Raw genomic sequence first — 25328 nt, forward strand, 5'->3', positions numbered from 1 at the left:
TCATAGCAAACAGCTTTCAAATACGTCTTCAACGTTTTTCACAGCCAGCTGAGTCTCCATCTAAATAAACTGTGTCATCTCAGATACTGTGGTTAGCTGTCAGCATTTGTTTGCACATACACAAAACCATGCATATTTAATAGGTACAGATCTAAGAGGAAAATGGAAGATAAAGATACAGTCATCCATTCAATGCATATGATGCCAAATGTCTAAAAAGCAAACTGTAATCTTCTTGAAGTTAGTGGGAAGGAAAGAGGAAGTACCCCAGACAATGGAAAAAGATAGATAGGTTGCTATTTCAGGTATATTTATGAAACTTATTTTAGTCCTGAGGCTTTTTTAAACAAAGAAAAAAAAAGTGTTCTGTATTATTCTGTAAAATCTTTTACTGCATAAGCTTTTACTCATTCTTGATAATTCAAAATTATCAAAAAGAATAGAAGAGTATCTTTAGACAAGAAGTTGAAGACAATTTGTTCCTTCCAAGTCTAGTCTTAATACTTTGTGCTTATACACAAAACAGGAAATTCTCTTCATCTCAGTTGTCTGATATCCATAAATATCTTATACACAAAACAGGAAATTCTCTTCATCTCAGTTGTCTGATATCCATAAATATCTGGGCTGAAAGCCTTGATACTGATGCTGATGGCAGCAGCAATTCCTAACCAATTATGAAAAACAAAAAAATCCATAAGTGAACCTATTTTAACTGTAAAGTATCTGTCCAAAGCATAAGAAACATCTATCTTCATTCAATGAAGTCACCCTGAAAATTAAGGAAACACTATTCAGTATTAATAACTCCCAAATTGCACTAATATTTTGGAGTCAGTTCTCTCAGGAAAAATACAAAGCCATACATTTCCACCCAATCAGGCAAGAGCTAAGTGAGATGGAAAGAGAGACTGTACAATAGGCTGCTGACATAGGGATGTATAAAGGATGTGCAGAATTTGAAAGTGAATTACAATGAACACACTTCACTCTTTCAGTCTTTAGATAATGTAAACCAACTTTACATCTGATAATGTTATCACTTAATTTCTTCTAGATTCAGCTTTTATTTTTCTATGGCAGATCCTAACTGGACCACACAATAATACAAATAGTTTGCTCATATTTAAGGCAACATTTTAATATTTCTTGATTTTGTTACACAAAAACATGTACCACAGGCATTTATTTCTGTTCTAGATGGCAGAGAAGACATTTTCTTTCCTGTGAATAATTCACAGAAAGCCACATCACTTCAAAAGAACAGAAACTGACTCTTTATGACAGGGATATATGAACTGGGTAAATGCCCAAGCCATTGCTCAAAGCATGCCTGTAGCAGTATCATCGCTTCTTCCTGGACAGGCACACTTAGCTGAAGCAATGACTTTTCTGTTTTCTTAGTTAAACTCAGTGGAGTTAAAGTCAAAGTCAAAAGAAAAAAACTAATACTTGGATTCATTATGCATTAGAGGCATCTTTCTTTGTTAGTGAATAAGTATAGATTGTAGTGCCATAGACTGTTGTCTTATAAAAGGTTCACAATACACCAAGAACTCAACATTTCTAAAAGGAATCCTGAAAGTCTAAGGAAAACAAATCCATGTAGTCACAAACATTACAATATTTACTATTTTGCAGTAATTTACAATTCCAAAGCATGAAACACTACTCTCTCCATCAACCATATAATTACATCTTCCCATTGGAAAATGTCACTTAGGAGGGCTCTTTTAAGCAGGAATTCATCTTTGCATGGAAGGCACACCACTCAAAAAGAATCCACACTGAGCATATATGACAACTTCAGCAGTGTCACTTTTTGATGCCTCCTTCAGGATCAGTCTTCTTACTCTTCTCCCTGACAAAATTAACAATTTTTGTTCTGTACAAAGTTCAGTGTGCAAGAAGTAACTACCAAAACCAGTAAGACATTTAATACTGTATGACGTAACATTTCTTTTTACTGTCTTTACGTGGCTTGATTGACCAATACTCAGTTACATTACTGCTTGGGCCTTTGAAATCTTTTTCCTTTTCAAATTTTTGTTGTAGTATTTTTTACTTTTTTTTTATAAAGTTACGTTTTAAGCTTTTCATGTTAAATACAAGCACACTTGAAAATGAGATTGAGTTTAAAAAAGGTAAATTGATACATCTTTGATTTAAGAAAAGCCTAAACAGAATCAAAATTTATAACGTACCTACAGAAAAGCAGTACATAAACAAAAAAGGAATCACATGTTCAAAGGAAACTATAGAAATACTGTTTCAGTCAATGAGGTGATAAAATATTTTGATCTTCTCAGATCTTATAACATGTTCCCTTTATCTGGTCTGAACACACAAATCTGGTGATTTTGTCAACATTCTTTAAGAAACATTTTTTAGATATACTTTGAAGAGAGTCCATATTTTCTCTCTGGATGAAGAAGCAAAGGAATGGTTTGGGTGGTTTTGGGGGTTTTTCTTCTGTTCTCTCATTCACCAGGCTGCTGTGTGAAAATACAGTTCAGTGTGTTGATATCTGTCATATTCCTAATTCATATCAAACCCCTGAGCTCTGCAAGACTTACTTCATTCTGACTCCAAATAGATAGCTTTTTTCAAGAAAAGGGTGCAAAAATTAAGACAAGTAATCAGTGATACAACCATTTGCTGTAATCAAATACTTCCTTAAAAAAAACCCCAAAAAACCAAAAACAAACAAACAAAAAACCAACCAAAAAAAACCAAACGAAAAAAAACCACCAACCCCCGAAACCCTATAATCTCCCAATTATCACTACTCATTCATCATCAACCATTAGAATAAATCCTCTGGGGGTCATGTTAAATAACTGCAGTAAGTATTAGTATTACCTAACTGAAGCTAATAATCTCTGTGCTATCATGTTAGCAACAGTACTGTAAAGCCATGGTAGAATTTTGCTATATGCATCAGCCAAAGAGGTGGAAATACTCACATGTTCACTATTTTAAAGTTAAGATAAACATAATAAAACATAATAAAGTATTTGAAATTAATTTGAAATTAATTTTGGTGGCAATCTGGAGTTAGACAAGCAGCCACGTTACAGTACACTGGGCCAAAAGGAACTGTGCTTGAACCCCATTACTCCCTGTGGAATCCTCAGCACAAGAGAGACATGAAACTCCTGGGGTAGGGCCAGCAGAGGACTTCAAAGGTTTTTAAGGGACTGAAGAATCTCTCCTACAAGGCACGCTGAGGGATCTGGGACTGTTTAGCCTTGAGAAGAGACAGCTAGGAGGGGACTTCATCAGTGTCTGTGAGTATCTGAAGGGAGGGTGCCAAGGGGATGGAACCAGGCTCTTCTTGATGGTGCCAAGCAACAGAATGAGGCAACAGACAGAAACTGATGCACTGTAAGTTCCACCTAAACATGTGGAAGAACTTCACTGTGAGAGTGACTGAGCACTGGAAAAATTGACCAGACAGGTTTTGGAGTCTCCCTCACTGCAGGATGTTCAAAAGCCGTCTGGACACAATCCTGAATAAAGTACTCTATGAGACCCTCCTTGAACAGGGAGATTGGCCAAAGTGACCTCCAGTGGTCCCTTCCAACCTTAAACATTCTCTGATTCTGTGACATGAAGAGCAAGCTTTTCTTTCAAAGATCAGTTTTGGAGAAATAAGGGCTACATGTAAAGGTGTTAAAATATGATAGGCTCAGATGACCAAAACAACTAGTATATCTGGGGGCAGAAAGGATAATGAAAAGCTACGATTTATTTCCACCATAATGACTTCACTGGAAATGCAGAGAAGGAACATTGCTAGCTGGAAAAACAAGCAGTCTCACTAAAAAAAAAGACACCAAAGTTGAAATAATTTCATGAATTCAAGCAACATTTGCTGGAAGGATGCTAATAGTTTTTATGTTTACAAGATTACAAAATTTGTTATTCCATTCCAATTAAAAATGCAGCATAGTCATTTAAAAACATTTCTCTGCTTGTAAGATATCAATTTTTGGGCTACTTAAAGAAACAAAGTACCAGTTTTATGAACTGAGAATACAAGGAAGAGATCAATATTCTTCTTATCACTTATTTCTTTACCCTTTCCTTTCTTCCCTGCTACACACTTCTAAGTAAAGAGATAACAGTTAATGAAAAGAAGAAATTATACTCTTTATTACAATAAAAAATTACCAACATAACATAAATAGAATTTTAACCACTTCACCAAAAAAACGGAGACCAACACACTTGAGCTGATCTTTTGTTTTCTTGTCAAAATGCAATGAATGCAAAAGTGATCAGCGTAAGTTTTCAGATACCCTTATCAATCAAATTATGCAAATCTCACCAGGCACAGAAAAATAAGCAAATGCTGGTGCTAACTACCTTGCTATTACTTTTTCTGCTTCCATCTGCTCTTGTGCCAGTATTACTGAAATTAATCACTTTATCCTTACAGGCAGCCTCTGAAGCCAAGATCGTGAATATTAGAAATATGCTCTTACTCTCTATCTCTGTTTCACCTGACTCCACCTGGTTATCCATGGTTTTCTGAAGCAAACTACCAGACCACTGAGACTTGCCTGAACCAGAAACTGAACTCTCAGGTCCTGGATTTCAGCTAAGCCACCAGTGTGAAGTGATTTTTGCTGGGCTTTTTCCACAAACCACTTACATTGAAGATACTTCATGGCTTCCAACTCTTTTGAAATAAGACTTGAATTCCTGTGCACAACTGTGGCATAAAAAAACAAAAGTACATAAACTACTGCAATAAGTGTGGAAGAGAAGGTCATGAAAAGTATAGAAATATAAATAGCATAGCTAGTTCCATCAAAATGTGCAATGCATCCCTCATTAGGAAATCTTAGTAAAGAAAGTATTTTGAAGTACAAATCTCAGTTGTTAATTTAAAACTGGACAAACGCAACATTTAAGAAGGGATTATGTCCTTTCACAAGCATTAAGATACTTTCAGCTTCCTTCAATCTTATACAGAAAACATTTTAAATCCTAAGATATAGATTTTAGAAGAGAGCAGGAGGGAAAAATATATTTCACACACTGCCACTAAAGAAAAACTGGAAGCAAATGGATCTTATATACTGGTTTGAAGTGACTGCATTGATCATTAACTAGTTGCACAATTAACTGTCTGACTTAGAAGACCAGGATGTCTTAGCCCATCTATTCCATTTAACAGATGCACACATGCTTGATATCCTTCTGCTAGAGTTTTAAAAATGACCTTAATCTTTGAGAGAAATGGAAGAATACATTATTGAAGCATTTACATGGCACACTGACCTGCCTCACCAGACTTTCCAGCCTCCTTTATTGAGTTGGGGCATGGAAATACAGTAATTCCAACCAGAACCACTTTCTTTTCAGCACACTTTCTTTCAGCAAACTGTGAAGACTCTCAAAGACTCCTCTGAAACTGTATCATTAGATATCCAATCTGTGATATAACCATGCTCCAGTTAGCTTATAAAATGTTACCTATCATACATGCTTTATCCAGCTCAAAGAAAAAACCAGTAATTTAACAAACAGTGACTAGAATTTTTCTCTAGGATTTCTTCTTTTCACGTGTGTTAGCACATGCAATTAAAAAGAATAATTAAAATTACCAACAGGTTCCCTAAATTCAATGCATAGAGTGACCCCTACTGGTCTGTTAGGCACCCCAGCAAAGACACAAACGGGCAAGAGTCATCACTCCAAGGACTGAACCTGAGCTAACATACATGGACAACCCTCAGGCTGAGCACGCACAACTTATTCAAGCTACAGAATGACTAATAATAATGCAGTAGAGGCAAAAATATTCCAGAGCTTCCTATGGCCTTTTAAACTTATGGTTATTATAAACACCCAAAATTATCAAGTAGATGGCTTGTAAAGAACACTACCTATATACCAGTATCCATGGCTGAAAACAACATCATTATGAAGAATTTTTATTCAAGAAAAAAAAGCAACTTAAAAAACCACCCACAAGAAACAAACTTTAGTGTACTAAGTTTCTGAATGAGAAAAATGCGTATTTCCTGTACATTCACAATTGAACACGAACAGGAATTACAACAAGCCCCCATGATTCTGACTTTGCTTGTTAGTCTTTTATATATTAAAAGCAAGTCACAAGAGCATTTAATTATTTGTCTAAACACTGTCTGCTTTAATGCCCAGCTCATAAGTGAGGTAATAAATAGTGCTCCATAACACACAGTTTATCACCTAATACTTATTTTATTATTTTAATGCTGCAGGAGAGTCTATTCAAGATCTTAGCACTAATATGAGTACATTAACAGGGAAGTAAAAGAAGAGTATGCTGTTTATTTGAAGTGATGAATGTTCTCTCATATTTATAAATATCTATAAGACACACATACACATACTTGGATCAGAACTCAGCTAGAATCAAGAACTAGAAAACAGCAAAATTAAGCTAAGTGTGAATTCTAAATCCATTCCTTTGACCATTGGACTTTTTAGTAACAAACACAGGACTGCAACATAAAGTGCAGGAGATGGAACAAACAGAACAAACATTTGCTTCCGACTTCACTTCATCTAGGAGTAATGCCAACAACCTAGTAAGACAAAATAGTGCTGATTCCCTCCTCTGTGGAAAACGTTTGAATAGCAAGCTTAAGCAATTTCTCTGCTTCAAAAATTCTGCTAATTAAAAAGGAATATTCTGTAATGACTGCAAATTTCCATTGAATCTAAACCAAGTCAGTCCAATGTTGCTTAATATGTACTCATACCAGGAGCTTACAGAAAAGGCTGCTCAGGAGTCGCTGAGTTAGCCTCTAGATCCACAAGCTCTTACTTCTGACCACTAGTCAAGCTGTTGAAGCAAATAACTAAAACCACAAGCTATTTTTAAAATGCATTCAACCGGTTCTAACTTAGTACACCAAATCCCTAGAGCCTTCAACAAGAGCTCAGCATTTTAGAGAGATTTTATTTTTGGGAGCCATATTTAAATATTTACAATGTTATACAAAGGAGAATAAAAAGACAAAAAAAAGAAGAAACCAATAGTGACATGCTTATAAAACATTTAAGAAGCCTGTAACTCAGCTCAAACTGTACACTGAACTTTTCCATTGTTTTCACTGAAATACTGAGTACTACAACATCCACTGTAAAGAATAAATTTAGACATTATTCCATCAAAAGAAATACAAGAAAACCATTGACGTTAAAAGTCAAGAAGTCCAAAGTCACAGAATTCAAGAAATAATCCTGTCCATGTATAGCTTAATCAATCCCACTGGGCTTGCCTCAAGTGATAATTAAAAACTTATTCCTCAAGACCTTTGCATTATTAATTGAGCAAGTGTTCTACCATTGTTGTGGTTGGTCTTGCTCATGTTTGATCCCAGGCCTTGTAAGTGCCCTCTAAACACAAAACTGAACCAAACACCAAGCTGAGAGGTGTAGTTCATTCACTGAAAAGAAGGTCATCCAGAGGAACCTAGACAGGCTTGACAAGTGAGCCCATATGAACATCATGAAATTCCATATGGCCAAGACCAAACATGGGTTTGGTTAATCCTCAATATCAACACAGGCTGGAGTATGAATGGGTTGGGACCAGCCTGGCATAAAAGGATTTGGGCTACTGGTGAATGAAAAGTTGGGCACAACCCAGCAATGTGCACTCACAGCCCAGAAAGCCAATTGCATTCTGGGCAGCACCAAAAGCAGCATGGTCAGCAGGGAGAAGGAGGAGGTTCTCCCTCTCTTCTCCCTCTCTCCTCTGGTGAGATTCCACCTGATGTGCTTTGGTCCTCAGTGACATGAAAGAAATGGATCTCTTGGAGCAAGTCCAGAGAAGGGACACAGAATTGACCAGAGAGTGGAAACATCCCTGAAAAGAGTTGTAAAGGAAAAGAATTCTGGTTGTTCAGCCCAAGATGAGAAGGCTTCAGAGAGATTGTTTTGTGGCCTTTCAGTATATAACGGGTCTTACATGGAGACAGGTTAATTTTTACTGAGGTTTATAGTGACAGAACAAGTGGCAATGTTAATTCTTAAATTAAGAGTGTAGATTTAGATTGGAAACAAGTAAGAATTTTTTTTTTATGATGAGGGTGGTTGGACACTGGAACAGGTTGCCCAGAGAAGCTGTAGATACGCCACCACTGGAAGTGCTAAAGGTCAGGCTGAATCTAATCAGGAATGTGATCTAGTGAAAGATGTCTCTGTCCATGGTAAAGAGTTGGATTAGATGATTTTAAATCCAGTCTTTCCAAACCAAGCCATTTAATGATTATATGCAAGAACACATTTTACATTTCCAAGCTGTCTATACCAGAAGAGGGCCCTAAGTCTATTGGGAACCTTGACTCCCTCTCTGTGGTAGTAGAAGGTAGTGCAATGCCAAAGCTATTGCTAAGCCAGCTTCAGTACCAAACATACTACTATGCCAGAAGGCCATCTGATCAAACTACAGCTTTTTACCTGTTTTAGTTTCAAACCCCTGATCAGCAGAGCAAAGCTATGGTTTGACTGCATGGGTACAAAACCAAATTTGGCTGACTTGGGGGATTTCCCTCCTCAGCTCCTTTTCCACGTATGCTCTTATGGCACTTTGTTTCATCTGCTCTCCACTAGCAGCTGAGCAGTCCATGCATGCACAGAGTTGTCAGGTTAAAACCATCCAGAAGGAGGGTGAAAGGCTGACAGTCAATATATGCCAGCCATAAGATAGCTTGCCTGGCTACAAACTTGCATGCTCTGGATAAATTAGTTTCAATGCTCTTCTGCAAGTCTGCTCACAGTTTGTAAATGGGATTATGTTTTATTGTCTACAAACAAGAAATTAAAAACTTTTCTAATGAAGGAGGTAAAAATGGGTTTATAACTGGAGACTAAGTAAATGTTGACTTGTGTTGCCTACTTATCATGCTGCCCAGCACAGTCTCACCCGTTACCTTGTGAAGTATAGGAATAGCCTATTTGAGCTATGAGGAGTAAAAAAAAGTCACTGTAATCATACTCCTCGTCAGTGACCATGACTCTTGCATACTAGGGATTATTTAAATCACTTAGCATCAAACCCCCAACTAATGAGAAAGACAGCAGTGAAATATGAGAGGTTTCTATTTAGTGTTCAGGACAGTGGCACATCACCATACTGCTGTGCATCCAATATTTTCCACCTAGCCTTCTGTTTTAAAGTACTATTCTTGCTGAAACTGCAGAAGATTTTTCGATGATTTCCATGGTGTGAAGGGTAAAAAAGCTACATCTAAACATGAGCAATAAATGGATTGCATACATCTAGAATTAAGTGAAACTGAACTATCTGTGTATGTCCTTGGCTAAGAACAGCAAGAGAGAACTAGAATGGCAAATGGCAGAACACTGGCATTGCTGTCTTCAACTTCTGGCAAGGCACATGATCACATCATGGAATGGATCACAGCAGTGCCTAACAGAAAGCACATGTGAACAAGCAAACTAGAACTTACTACTGAGACTCACACATCATGCCTCCCGCACCAGGGCAGAGACAAGGTGTACATTACCAATGAACACACAGAAACATCAGGGAACTGAGATAATGCTGATGTTTGACTGCACACCAAGAAAGCAGCAACTCTTCCCACAAAATTAAAAATATGTATGTAATTCATTAATCAAATGCAAGACTAGGTGACATCTACAGCAAGCTCTGCAGAAAAGGTATATAATTTGACAAAAAATATATAAAATATAAATCCTCTAAAATAATCTTTTAAAAATACAATTTTTTCATCAGCTCCTGAAAACACTTAGGATAAATGGCTCAAATTCTGTTATTTCTGTTATTTAGTAAATCTGAAGAGCCTTCTAACTTGTATAACCTATCAGATGAGACAGGATTGAGGTGAAACGTACCTGTGAACAGGACTGGGATTAGAGTACTATTTGATGGGACTCCTAACCCTCCTGTCCCTGCACTGCTTTCTGCTTCTCAGTTAAGCCACCAATCCAGTCACCTCTTAAAACGCCACACATCTAGTAATTTAAACACTTAGAAAACTTTCATTTTGTAGCAAGTGCTCTACACAGGAAGAGGCATACTGACTGAAGTAACAGCAGCACTGATTTTTTGCAGTTTCTTGACTAGCTTACAGAGGGACATGTTCTGCACCTCCCTTCATTGCTATGTACATTTACAGTTATGGAACCAGACACGTGCAGCCCAATTCTGAAGCACTAAACAGGATACATACCAAACACTAATGCTTTACTGAATAATATTAACTAAAAGTGGAGGAAAAACCTAGAATTTTTACCTTGAAAAAGGCTTACGTGGGCAAAGTAACAAACTACATTTTTTCTCTTACATGAAGAAACAGAGTTGGAGAAGTTCATGATTGTTTCAGCAACTGTCCCACTATGAGATGCCTCTGCCTTTCCCAGGAGAAGAGAAAGAACTACTACTCTGTGTGGACTCTTGAATAAGAGTTTCAGAAAGCCACAGAATTTGTAAGAGGTAAAAGGTTAGGGGATAGAGACAAACAACACTTTTGAAATAATGCAACGGATGACAGCCAAGTGTCAAGGCAGGAGCTTCAGGTCTATTCTAGCTCTATGTTTCTTGGAGTTACCTGGTTCCTCCTGCTGTCTCCAGACAGGATCAACTGTACTTCTTACTCTTGACAGAAACTTCTAAGCCTTGTACAGACAAAGCTTCCATAACCTGCTCCTGAAGAGTGTTCTGGTGCTGTATTATCATTAGGATTCAGCATCATTTCATAATTAGCCCTGTACTTCTGGTGGGCAGGACAGATAACTGCACAGCATAAGACCACAACACTGCCAATACACAGATCAACTGTCTCTGTTATTCAACAGCTTCCTGTTGTTGCAGATTGTCATGTGGTTCCTACCCACTGTTTTGTTTTCAATCTCAAGGGCTCTGGATCTAAAGAGTTCTTTCACATTGATAAGAGATACAGAAAGCAATGTAACTTGTTGTATGTGCTCCTAAATTGCCTTCTTTTGTCTACACTTTTTCTCACTCACATATTTCTCATCATGCAGTACCTAAAACTGGACATGGTACTCCACACTTAGTATACACGCCATATCACTGACCTTTTGTTTTGTTCATCTTTTGAAACCCCAGTAGGCATTTGCCTTGTGACAGGGCCATCTTGTGATGCATGATAACCCCCAGATCCTTTCAGGAATATCTGTTGCCTAATCTTTTGGATGTTACTCAATGTAACTGATTATTTTTTGATAAACATAACATTTGGCACCAGTTCCTATTGAGTTAGCTCCCCATTTTCCTTTCCTAAATAAATTTTCCAACTTACCAAAATTATTTTAAACTCTACTCTTGCTCTCCAGCAAGTTCACAGTCACTTCCATCTTGGTGTTGATGGCAAATTTAAATAAGGACATTCTCATTCCATCACCTGCATCACTAAAACATCAAGTCATACCAGAACTCGAACAGACCCTTCAGCAATACAACCCAATAAATCCTTCCAGTGCTGACACATGCTTGTGCTTCTGTGTATCTGCACCCACACACAGGTGTGTGTGCATGCCCATCTGCGTTCTGCCGCATCTGAATACAAGGATATGACCACAGTACTTTCTTGGTTTTGATGTTGGTGTAGAGGCAACTGATTTAGTTTACCTTCTTTGTATAAACAAAGCCTGTGGTAACAGCATGCTCACTGGATTTAACTAACTTGTACTCTCCACAACCATCTCTAGGAAATTAGGCAGAGATGTTTTACTGATGCACAAGTAGCATACACAAAGCCTAGTACGCTGTAAAAATCTATGTTGGCTTTAGAAGTCATCCTACAAAAAACTTCATCAAGAAATAAAAGCAAAACATGCTTTCAAAAGTTAACATCAAGCTTAAAAAGAAACTTCACTTCTTTCTTCTTATGTGCGCAATATTGAACAGTGAGTTCTGATCATATCACAGAATTACTCTGAGGAATTGTGTAACACAACACTATTTTTCTGAACATATTTAGAACAGAATGGGAAAAAATTCAGGGTCATTTTAAAAATTTGCTTAGCAAATTAAAAAATTTGCTGTGCAAAGCTGCTAAGCAAATGTAGAAGCTATGCAGGAAAGAAAGTGGCAGACTTGCACAGACTTGCTAGGGGGGTGCTCAGAGTTACACTGCTGTCAAAAATTCCCCAGGTAAACATAAAAAGAAATAGTTTGTGTTGAAGCATTTTTATAAATTCCTCAGAGATACTTTAAATATTAATAAGAACATATTTTAAAACACTCTTTTAAATATTAAGGCATGTGCATGTATAGTATATTAATGTATGACTGAATAAAATCTGTTCTTCCCACAAGTCACTTCAAGGTGTTGGGGGATTTTTTTCTTTTTGTTTTGGGTTTTGGTGGTGGTGGTGGTTTTTCATGGGTTTTTTTGTTTGGTTTTTTTGTTGTTTTGTTGTTATTGTTGTCTCTCTGTAGAAATCCTTGTTAACCTGAACTAACATGTTCAAAACAACAAAATCCAATGATCTGGCAGTTTTTAAGAACCAAGTGCTGACATGGTTTTGAATGTTTCTTAGATGAAATCACTAACTAACACCTTCACATTAATCGATTGGTGTCAGCAGAATTCTGGAGAGCTATGCTGCAGGCTCCAACACCAAAGTAGTAATCAATTAAGGAAGTCAGCTGAAAAAATGATGCAAAGATCAGAGTTGTCAATGGCAAAATAATCTCATCTCAGTCGTGTCAAAGGAAGAGTAAAAAAATGCCACATACTTATTTCATAGTGTAAGAAAACAATTCCAAACAAAGATTTAGTAATCAAATCATTGTCAAATAAATACATCAATTAAAATCTATGAAGAAATTCTTCAGGAATTTATCTTCTAGGTCACATTTATGTAATTTTATAGAAGATACATGTTAGTATAAATTGCACAAGTCCTTTAAAAAATTTTACAGTATGATATAACAGACTTGCTAAAAAAATCAGGGATTTTTATTTAGAGTGTACTAATACTCCAAACAAATAATAAAACCATAAACACCAAGACAAAGATATACCCAGTTTACTTCCTGGAAACAAATCAACATTTTTACAAATTTTACACATTTTTTGAATAGGGACAAAAAAGCCATTGTTTTTCGGCTGTATCTCTCATCCATAAATAACTCCAAAGCACAAATAACACTGCTTTGGTGAGCTGCTAAGTTCTTGGACCTGCTGAGTTAGCAAGGATGTCCACAGCAGGGTGTTGAGAAGGGCAGTGTTAAATACCATTCAAAACAGGGTTCTTATTTCTCCATACTCTTTTTCTGGCTATCACCATCATGAGGGCCTCCACCAACTACACGCCATAGAAAGCTACCTGACACAATCTGTAGTGCATTCTTTACCTTCCACAAGCAAACCATCAGAATCTATTAAAATTACTTTACGCCGATAGCACTAGAGACATGACAAATCACAGGCCAAGAGTCAGATACCAAAGAATGTGTCTCAGGGCGTTGGGGCCAGGCCCATTTGCAAGCAAATGATATTGTGCGAAGCTGGCATGCTCAGTGCATGACAAACTGATGCAATTTCAGTACTGTCGGAGAAGCTGGGTGAGATTTCTCTGATGCTGGCTATGGTTAGTGTACAGAATTGTGCAGAGTTCCCAGATTTGAATCTCTTGGGACCTGAAAGGGCTTCACTTGACAAGCCACAAATAATTACACTACACTCTTTCTATTGTACTCTATTACTTTGCCTCTTATCTCTAGGCTTTGAGCACTCATGAACAAGCAAGGTCGCTTCTATTTTGACCATGATGCAACAAAACATTGTTCTTTTGTGATATGATAAATAAAACACAGCCCTGCAGACTAAACATTTTTATCAGGTCCATTTTCCACTTTTATAAGCAACAACAACTTTGGAGCTTATTAGAAGCATGGAGGTTGGAAATAACCATGCAGGCAAGTTCATGAGCTTTTCACGTAGGAGTGTGATACAGCTATCTCGTTATTGTAAAAATTCATTTGAGCAATAGGGCATTAAGTTCTTAGCCTGTAACAGATAACAGTTGTATCTGTGATTACTTTAAGCAGGTTTTTACCCCCTTTCAAATCAGCAATTTTTGACAATTTAGTAGCAAAAAATAGCTTTGAATGTGCAGCATGTTACCATTTCTTTCTTAGACACCACACTTCAAAACCAACATTTTCTTTATCAAAATGCATTATTTAAATGCTTAGTCAGCTATGAAAGTTTTGTGCTAGTGGTATTATCCCAGCCACAGCATGCAAGGAGAGTAATGCTAACAGTCACACACAAAAAAAAAAAAAAAAAAAAAGGTAAGAAAAAGCAAACAGTAGTGACTTTCATGGTTTAAGTAACTAACTTCTAGTCATCTCATCTTTTCTTAGCTATCCGAACAATTTATTTCAGAAGATATTTCCTTCTTTCTCCCACCGGTTAGTCAAAAAAATCATTCTTCTTCTTTAGAGTTCTATACTATGAACCTGGTATACAGATGATACCAGGTTTTTTCACCCTTAAAACGATGTTTAGAGGTATGCTAAAGCTGCAATTAGATACAAACCAGGAAAGGGAAAATTCAAATATGAAGACTAAATGCACATAGAGAAAAAATTAGTCTAACAAGAACCATCAAAGTGTTTCTGATCTTCATTACCATATTCTCCTTATTTTCCAGATAAATACATAGTAGCAGGTAGATAGCAAAAGATAAAATATTAAAAGACTTCTTAGCTGCAAGTGTTGAAACTTTTACAAAGTATATTTTCCTACTTTGTCTCTAATTCAGGCCAACATAAAGACTGGGTTATCTGAGAGAAGAAAATTACCATCCAAAATAACAGTCTCATCAAGCTCTTACTGAATTGTTTTAAAACACACATAAAGATATCCTCCCCTTCTTCTCAAATGGAATTCATGGAAAAACTTGGATGTCTGATACTGAAATATTTTTGACAGGTAAAAACCAAGGAAGGTAAAACCAAAATTAGGAACAGATTTTGACAGAGAGGATAAATGTGAAAAGGAAATTTTAAATTAAAAAACCAACAAAACCCACTAAAACAACAACAACAACAAAAACAAACAAACAAACAAAAACCAAGCAACAAACACCAAACTAAAACAAAAACCAAAAGTATCAACTCCGAACAGCCATACTTCAGAATTTACTTGAGCTTTTTAGTCATCGTCTCAGAGGCAATGGTGCAAAGATGCTAGTCCTACCAATCACACAATCACATCCACATTCTGAGCACTCAGCAAAAGGAAAGGTCTTTGGCATTTCCTATGCAGCACCAAAAATAGATGTTTTCAGTAATTACTGGCTTTTATGCTCCCTCCCCAGAAGGGAGGTCTACGGCTTTTAGTGACAGAATGAATCTCTAATTAGAAACCAGTTTTCAAATGGTCTCAATCTTTTTTGTAAGAATGAAGAAATTTGAAGTTTTACAGGAAGTGTGTCATCACAGGGAATAATTTTTCTTAGTATTTGGAACAAATCATAAAAATAACAGTTATAATGGCATAACTTTCAAATCCAATGCTGATGTGCATTTTTTCCCAAATATCCATCTCTCCACATGAAGAAACGGCTTTAAAAAAAAGCTAACATTTTTATTCTGTTCCCTGACATTACCATAAGTTTACTAGTCTATTAATTTATTATTAAACTGAAGATGTAATTCTTGGGGTTTTTTTCCTTTTTCTCCACATCTTAAAAGACTAAGACAGTCAGACTGTAATTACCATCACAGCTCAACTGCAAGGAAGACACATGATCAGGGAGTCCTATTCTTGGTAAGAGTTTGATTACACAATAAAGAGTAAAGAAGCGAATCTATACACAAAGAAAGAGTCCTGTGCAAAACCAGAAGCAGAGGCAGTTAGCTGTATTTCTCAACACATATAGTTCTTTTCCATAAAAGCAGTGTATTGTAATCAATGCAGACTTGCTGCTGAACAATTGATTATTTCATTACCTGATCAAGACTTTGTATCCTTTTGTAAAAGATTATAAGGAAAGCTTTAGATTTCATTATTTTTCAATCTGAAGATACTGCAGCCCTTGAATACCTTGTGCTCTAGTATAAAAAGCGGTTTCAATTTTTAAAGGTGAATCAATTACAGGACAGACAAGAAATATAATAAATAAAATAATGAAGATCGGTAATTCTTATTACCATTTTCAAAGTAACCTAGTGGGACTTTCAGAGAAGTTTTATACTGTTTTCACTCTATTAAAGAATTAAGTACTCAAATAGTAAGTATATCTTTTTGGATATGCAATCTCAGCATCTCATAAGGAAACAACTATTATCAGGTGTAGGCAACCCCTTTCAAGAGTGACTTGTGAAACACCATGTAGCATGTACATTATTCCACAACTGTCTCATAGCAGCTCTGGACTTAACTAGGACCCCCAAACACTAAACATCTAAATAATGTGACATCTAAATAAATAATATACTAAATGGATATTGCAATGAAGGGTTGGCTGTCACTTCTGATAAATTACTTACTGTAGTCAGTACCCTACACTGAGGGCAAGCTTAATATCCAAAATCATCTTCTCAGATTTCCTATTTATAAGCTCCTAGAACCAAGGGCTTTTCTGAACGAGAGGTGGAGCTCTCACTGCACAACAGAGGAGGAAGGATAAGAAACATACTTTGTTTCGAACCTAGCATGGACATGGCACTCCTTACTCATGGTATACTCCTACTGTCTCATCTTACTTCAATGCTGAAAGTATCCAAGCTGGACTGTTGTACCCCAAATACTTTATTTAAACAAAACAAAACCAAAACCAAAACCAACAACAACAACAACAAAAAAAACCAAACCAAACCAAAACAAACAAAACAAAAAAAAAACCCCAAAACAAACCACAACAAATACCAAAACTAAAACCTTATGACATTTATCGGTTTATGAAATGTGAAATTCATAACACCATATATAGGTTGAAAGAATAATTTTAAACAGGCTGTTCACAGGAAGAGGGTATTCTGCTCTAGGTGCAAGACTTATCATCATGACATCTCAGAATAAGTTTATTAACAGACTACATACAGTTCTCCTTTCATTTTCTATTAAAAATACTATGCCACTTTCAAAGGGAATAACAACATTTGTTTTGTTTTTAAAATCCCCTCACAGAATGCTCTCCAAAATGCTATTTTAGTCTTCCTCAAACCACAAAAATTTCAAGCTTATAGAAAACTGAAAATGAAAAGTTGATACAAGTCCTCATGTAATTCCTGTGAAAACAAACAAATAATGGCTACTAATAGTAAGAGTATTCAGAAAATAGTGGCTTGAAAGCCTCCATTAGCACACTTCCATGATGCATACCTAAACCACGTATTTCCACTGTACCCAAATGCAGCACTGAAGTTATCCCATCAAGAACTCTGCACAGAAGCACCTCTTAGGTATCATATAGTGAAATTCCAAGATAACTTAATAAATACCATAATAATGGAGACTGATAATCAATTAAACTTGGAATGAATTACATCAGATGCTAAAAATTTCAAAGACCAATTACAATTGCATTGCAGTAAGAAAAAGGGAGAAATCTATTCCGTCTTCCCTCATGTTGCATTTTAAAGCCTGGTGCATTCTCACTCCTGGCTAATGAAGAATGTACATATGTTTAAGACTATCTTTGTGGACAAATTTTTACAACTATCGTAACTTGATGCTATCTGGAGACATCACTAGGAGCAGCTAAGTATGAATCCTCTGATGAAATAATTCCACTGGCAGTATACATTACTAAAAAAAAAATTATCACCAATACCTCCCAAAGATACAATGGAATTCAAATATATCTTTATTGTGATGCATGTCTGAATGCCCTGCTACCTCCAATCTTTCTGAAAATGTAAATTCCTCATTAAAACTGCAAACCAGTAGATACTGTGAGACAAATGGATAATGGATGCTTTGCAGTTGTAGTGTACTGATAGAATGTGTCAACTTTTGCTCTTTCAGATGGAAAATTGATAGAGGTAATCATGCTGCTGTTTTGCTACTCAGTTGTTGACCCTCTCATCACAAATAAAGCAAAAGGTATTTCCTGCTCAGAGAAATCTTACATGGCCCTTTCCAATAAGATTCCATGACTGTGAATGAGGGGCCTTCAAGAAATTGCTCAGTAACTGGAGATCACTGGAGCTATCATGTCTCCATCTGATCTGTCCACAGCTCTAACTGACCACTGTGTACAAATTCAGCCAGTTTTAACCTTGGTTTTACCTCTCTTCCTGTCTTAGCTGTCATTGTGCGCACTTCCAAACTCTTTGTGTCTTACTTTACAGTCTTCAAGTTCCCACTGCATACCAAGTGGTCAGTTTCATATCACTGAGAAAGTGTGTCAAACACGAAAACTGAGAAAAGAAATTTAATATCACTGCTAACAAATGCACAAGTTACTCTAAAACACTACACTAAAAAAGTTACAGCAATCTGGCTTTAATTACTAAGTCTATTTCCTCCTCTAATAAACGCACCTTCATTGGAACAGCAAACTCACAAAGCCAATGATCAAAATTGATTTTTTCTGACATTACGGAATCACTGACATCTGTCAAATTACCTTCCATTGTCTTCACCATCCCTGTAGGAGAGAAATGCATCTGTACAGACCCACTCTGACTCTCTTGTCAAGAAACCAGAACATTTGAAAACCCTCTCAGAAGACATTAAGGCTGTAAAAACATCTAATTAGATCTGATAGATTGAATACTTCTGTTTAATACTTCCTTGAACCTGGAGTAACTGGTATGTCACTGATTTCAACAGTACTTGTGACACAAGGTTAATACATGGTGAGCTTACAAAAGCCCAGCTAGTAGGCAAGTAGACTTCACACAGGTAGATTTCATACTCAAGGCACTCAAAATACATTCAGATTTTTTAAAACTACCAAGTTTACACAGTCTAGAAAAAAGAAAGTGAAAGGGCTAAACCAGCAATATTTTGAATTCTTTTTACATAAACTCACAATTACTTCCTCCATACTTTGTAATTAAAAAAATAACTTGCTATAGTGGCTTATTCTAGGTCTTCACAGAAGAACAACTAAAAACTTCCCTTTTTGACTCTATGTACAATTATTTTAACAGCAGAGAATGCTAAAATACATAAACTATACCAAACTTTAGATCTCTGTGGTTTTATACTTCCCTGAAGAGAAGTAAAGCCTTGTAATTAAGCTGCTGCTTCTATGGAGGTAACGCCAATGGGCTTTCAAAAAACTCAGTTTATGATCTTAAACGTCAGATCTTGCTTCTATATTTGCAACTCCAGAAGCAATTTGGAGAGTAGTATTGTAACTGTTAATTAAAAATGCAGTAAGCACTTGTGTCAGTATAGTATGCCCTCTGCTCTACAACACATTTAAATGTATGTCACCTTGACCTGCAATATACCACTGTAAAATTTTTTTGGTCAATATAAATCAAATGTACACTAATTTATTCAGTAAGTTTCCTGGGATCTGAATCAACATTAGAAATCTAACTAGTATTTATTATTCTGTTATTGACAAAGGGAACATATTTAAATGACAACAAGAACACGTGAGTGTCATTTCGAAGTTGAATTGTTCTCTAGGGACATCCTTAGTAAGCGCCTACATTTAAAGGTCATTCACTGCCAAATTATGAACAACTGTTGCATTTATGAGCACAGGCTCAATAGTTTAGAAGCTAGTGTCATCAATTCAAACTGACAATGAAATTTAATTGTCCAGCAAGAAAACTGACATTTTCCATATTCCGTGTTTCATCATTTTATGTATATTCCAAACAGAACTGGAACAAGTGCATGTTTACTCTGGTTTTTATTTGGGTTTTTTTGTGGGGGGGATGAGGGAAAAAGACTTTCAAGATTTTGTATCAGAGGAATAGTGCTTTAGAAAAGCTGGGCTCTTGAAACAAACACTTTTGAAAGAACTGTGTTTCCCATTTACTTTATTGACAGAATCCAATCTCAAGCATTGCATATTATGATTTTTCCCTAATTTTAATTTCTAATCTTTTATGCCTCTAATATTTTATCTTTCAGGTCAAGACTCCCCTTTCTATTTCTTAATTGCACTGTAGTTTTCCCTCTGAAGCTAGAGAGAAATTTCCACTTTCTATGACAAGAAACTTCTATTTACACCTTCTCTGCAGAACTGATGGATCTCTTGACCATTCCACTTTCCAAGTGCTGCCTAGCCACATCAGGAAAAAAAAGAAAATTATCTGGAAGAACAGGCTTAAGCTGAAAACAAACCAGTAAATTGATATTAAATTCCCACAACAAAAAGGACAAACATCCCTTTTCTCTCTTTTCTTTCCAGGAAGTAAGAACACACAGTAGCAACCTGTATCCAGGGGAACTGGATTCTGTTCTGTTCTGCTAAAGATAAGGAACCAGAAACCCAGGGATGTCAGGAAAGTCTGTTATGGCTGCAACACAGAGCTCCTATAGAAAGGAACAACTCTCCCTTCAGTCTCTCATTCCATGCAGGAGATCACCACAGCCACTGTTTCTAGCAAAGACGCTAGGACAACCATCACCACTCTTCTCCAAAAACTATCTTTGACTGGTGCTTGTCCGCAGCAGCCCCACCAGTCACAGGGCAGGAGATACAGTCTGTAACCTTCTGGCATGTGACAGGGCTGGTGGGCAGTCAGCATATCAGCAAACTTGTATCTGCTTCCATCATCCTTTTCTGCTATTAGTTGCATAATCTCTGATAGTTCCTTGTTCCAGCTACTCCAGTCCAACAGAACACTTTAATTTTGAGCAAGCTAGCATTTGTGGGGAAAAAAACAGTAAACTGAGTAAAGTACTTCTGTGATCACAGAATTGCATAATAGTTTGAGTTGGAAGGGACTTTTAAAGGTCATCGAATCTACTCCTTCTGCAATGAGCAGGGACATATTCATCTAGGTCAGATTGCTGAGAGCCCCATCCAAACCGGCCTTGAATGATTCCAGGGATAGGCCATTTGAAACCTCTCTGAGCAACCTGTGCAGGGTTTCACTATCCTCACTGTAAAAAAACCCTGTGTTTCTTATGTCTACTCTGAATCTACCTTCTTTTAGTTGAAAAGCACTCTCCTTGTTCTACTGAAAAAGACCTACTAAAAAGCCTGTCCCTGTCTTTCTTAAAAGCCCTCCCTGTTTATTGCAAAAATGGACCACAGGAGTCCTCTCTTCTCCAGGTTGGACATATGAACTCCCTTAGCCTTTCCTTACTAAAAGAGGAAAGCAGAAGTCCATGCCTCTGATCCATTCTTTTGTGTCCCTTCTCTGGACTGATTCCAACAGTCCTTCTCTTTCTTCTGTTAGGGACCTGAGAGCTGGATATGGCAGACCCCTTCCAGGTGGGGTCTCACCAGAGCTGAGCAGAGGGGCAGAATCCCCTCCCTCCCCTGCTGCCCAGGACACGTTTGGCTTTCTGTGCTCTGAGTGCTCATGGCTGGATTGTATCCAGCCTCTCATCCACCAGAGCCCCAAATCCTACTGGGCAGGGCTGCTCTCAATGCCTTCATTCCCAGCCTGGACTGGTAACAGGGGTTGTCCCAACCCAGGGGCAGCACCTTGCACCTGATCTTGTTAAACCTCATTATATTCCCATGGGTCCACTACTCGAACTTATCCAGGTCCCCCTGGATGGCACCTGTGAAGGATGGCATCCTGTCTTCAGGAGTGTCACTGCACCACTCAGCTGGTGCCATCTGTAAATTTACTGAGAGTGCACTCGATCCTTTTGTCTATGTCATAATGAAGATATTAAATGACACTGGCCCTAGTACAGACCCATGAGGGCACCACTTACCACTGATTCCACTGGGACTCTGAGCCAGTGGAATGACCACCAATTACCCTCTGGATGGGACAATCCAACAAATTCTTGTCCATCTAACAGCTGATCTGCAGAGTCCATCCCTCTCCAATTTAGAGAGAAGGATGCTGTGGGGGACCATGTCAAAGGCCTTACTGAAGTCCAGACCCATGACATCTGTAGCCCTTCCCTTATGTAGGCCTACTGATGTAGCCACTCCATCACAGAAGGCCACCAGGCTGGTCAGGCAGCACTTTCCCTTGCTGCAGTCGTGCTGGCTGCCTCAATTCTCCTCCATGTCCTCCATGTGCCTTAGCAGAGCTTCTAGGAGGATCTGTCCCATGAGGTTCCCAGGTGTGGAGGTGGGGCTGACAGATTGACAGTTTGAAAGGTTCTCCTTTCTATGCTCTTTAAAGATGGGTACTCTTTTTTCCAGTCACCTGGGATTTCACATGACTTTTTAAATATCAAGGAGAGTGGCTTGGCAACTACATCAGCCAATTCCCTCAGGACTCTGGCATGCATCTTGTCAGCATCCACATACTTAGTTATGTTCAGGTTCTTCATGGCCCTTATCATCTCTTACAAATTACTTCCCCATTCCCTGCCTTGCAGTCCGTCCACTCAAGAGCTGAGGGAAAAACAGACTGCAAGTGAAGACTGAAACAAAAAAGAGTTTAGTAGCTCAGCCTTTTTTTGTCCTTTGTTACTAGTTTGTCAGTAGTGTACATCCAGAGTACATCTTCTTTGACCTTTAAACCAAACTATTTTAAATGCTAATACTGTAAAGTTGATGATGAAAACTAACTTAAAGTGAATTGCCTATATAATTTCATGGGTGGTACCGAGTAATGGTAAGCTTCCATTAACTTCAGTTTTGCTGGAAGGAGGACACACAGTGTACCCCTTTGAACTTCTGTACTTAGAACAACATTTATGCAAATTATTCACATAATCACAAATTGGCAATTACATTGGCATAAGCCTTTCTCATGAATAGTTCACAGGCCCCGTTAAAACACAAGGAAAGACACAATGTTATTATCAGAACAGTTTTCCATACCCTCTCCTACAAGCATGCCTAACCCAGACAAACTTTAGCTATAATTCCTCATACAGTTTCATGGTCAACATGAAGTATGATTATGTTTCATATGGGATGCAGAATAGAATGCCCTTACCTGATTAGAATGGCAAAATAATCATGCAGGAAAAACCACCAAAATCTACTGAACTACAGCAACTTTCAGACCCATGAGACTGACTCATCATCAGTAAATAACTCGAGAGGAAAAATGCTGTAACAATCAACAGTGTTGTAATAAAACATGTTTGCTCTCGGGATCATTTTCTTGGAAGACTCCTAGAATCATATAGTTTCATTCCTCATTTCTTTGAAGCCTACACAGTTTAACATTTATGAAATTTAAAACCCCCAAATCCTCTAGGTAGCAGGAGTCACAGACTCCTCCTATTACATTTAAAGAAACAGAAACTCACTAAAAGCAAATACTAAAAATAAATATTACTTTGAAAATCTTATTTGTGTTATATGCAAATCTTAGAAATCACCCCATCATTTCAACTAAACTGTTCAACTGGGATGTGGTGGGATCAGTCTGTCCTGTTGTAATCACACTCAATCACACTGAATTGAAACATTGTAAAGCCAAGACCCCAAAATCACACAGGTGTCTTGTAGTCACTTACATTTAAATTCGCTCAAGAGGCAAAAAAATTAATGCTGCTACACTCCCACATTAATACAACTGAAGAGGTTTACTTTTTGCAAGGCCTGCTAATAATGAGGACCAAATAAGCATTACGCATAATGTGAAGACACAGCATGAAGCACAAGGAAGATGAACTTGTTTCATGGAATTATGCCCACATGGATTAATCTTCTAGACATTCTACAGGATTCAATTATTTTTTTTTAAGTTACTAAATGAATATATTTAGTTAAAAAAGCAAGCTTTGACTGCCCACTTTCAGACAAATACCTTGGGTTTTGGTCCACCTGTCTCCACCCAGAACCACGTGAATGTGCTACTGCCGGAAAGTTTTGTGGGATGAGAAATCTACTGGGAACAAACAGGACCTCTAAAAACTGTGCAGACTAATCTGCCTGTTCAAGAAGGGTCAGCTATACAGCTGGCTACCCAGGATAGTGTCCAGGCAGGTTTTGAGAACCCGCAAGGATGAAGACTTCACAGTCCTCTGGGCAACCTATGCCAGTGCTTGACCACCCTCATGCTAACTGATCAGGCTTGTCTTATGTTTAAGGACATTCCCTGTGTTCTGGTGTTTGCCCACTGCCACCTCTGCTGTCACTGGGCACCAACACGAAGACCCTTCATTCTGTCCATTCAGATCATCCATAGACACTGAAGAGATGCCCCCGTCCCTTTTCTTCCTCAGGATGAGCAGTTCCAGCTCTCTCAGCCTTTCCACACGCAGGAGATACTCGGCTCCTTCAGCACGTTCGGCCCTTCGGCCCCGCACGGCACCCGCAGGGCCGGGTGGCGGGGTGCAGCTGCCTCTCCTCCCTTGCTGGTCACGCTGCACCAGCCACTGCCGCTGCTGTCCCGCAGAACAGAGCTCGTGTGAGGCAGCAGGTGCCAGGCGGGCAGAGACCATCCTTCCTGTGCCGAGAGGGGCAGGGCAGGGATGGGCTGCGCTGAGCAGGGCACGTCTGGGTGTAGAAAGGCCGGGCTGGACAAGGAGGGCAGGGGTGTACAGAGCAGGGCTGGGATGGCTCTGCAGGGCAGGGTTAGTCATGGTAGTGCTGGAGAGGGCAGGGCAGGGCAGGGCAAGAGCAAGGCACAGATGGGGAGAATAGGGCAAGGCTGGGCAGGGCTGGCGGGGCAAGGACGGGCTGCGCTGGTCAGGGCAAGGCTGGGCACGGCAGGTCGGCGCTGGCCTGGGCACGGAGGGCAGGACGGCCCCGGCACGCTGATGCCCGCCCAGCGCAGTCCCCGCTGGCCGCCGGCACATGGCCGCCCCGAGGCGCGGGCGTGCGCCGCCCCGGCGCAGCTCACCGTGTATCCCCGCTCCAGCTCGCTCTCCTCGTATCGGAAGGACGGGATGAACACCTCCATGCCGGGCGCCCTCAGCGCGGCGCCAGCGCCGCCGCCATCCGCGCGCCTGTCACGTGACCCTCCGTCACGTGATGAGGGCGGGAGCCGGGCCCGGCCCCGCCCCCCGCGTCCCTCGCGCGGCCGGAATGATGCTGGAGAAGCTGCCTCTGCTTTAAAGCGTGTGGGTTTAAACAAACGGTGCTCGACAGCATCGGCTTCTAGTTCAGCCAGAGCTGCAGCACTACTGCGGAGCACACAAAATCGGAGGGGATAAGAATTAACTTCCAAAGGGATGAATTTATCCAGTCCTAAATTCACACCGCAGCTCAACCTGAATCACAGAATAGATTAGGATTGGAAGGGACCTCTGGAGATCATCCAGACCAAC

The 25328-nt window shown here is 38.7% G+C and overlaps 1 protein-coding gene across 2 annotated transcripts in view; it reads right to left on the reverse strand.

Annotated features, from left to right (window-relative positions):
• SNX24 (sorting nexin 24) overlaps positions 1-25044 on the reverse strand; it is an 88712-nt gene extending 63668 nt beyond the window's left edge. For both annotated transcript variants that reach the window (XR_010083537.1, XM_063423176.1), the window contains exon 1: positions 24902-25044. Coding sequence is in view for 1 of the 2 variants with exons in the window: in XM_063423176.1 (XP_063279246.1) it covers positions 24902-24961 (60 nt within the window). In the remaining variant the exon portion in view is untranslated. The remainder of the gene's footprint in view (positions 1-24901) is intronic.
• Positions 25045-25328: the final 284 nt, after the last annotated feature.

Source organism: Prinia subflava, chromosome Z (genome assembly GCF_021018805.1).
Source record: "Prinia subflava isolate CZ2003 ecotype Zambia chromosome Z, Cam_Psub_1.2, whole genome shotgun sequence".
Lineage (NCBI taxonomy): Eukaryota > Metazoa > Chordata > Aves > Passeriformes > Cisticolidae > Prinia > Prinia subflava.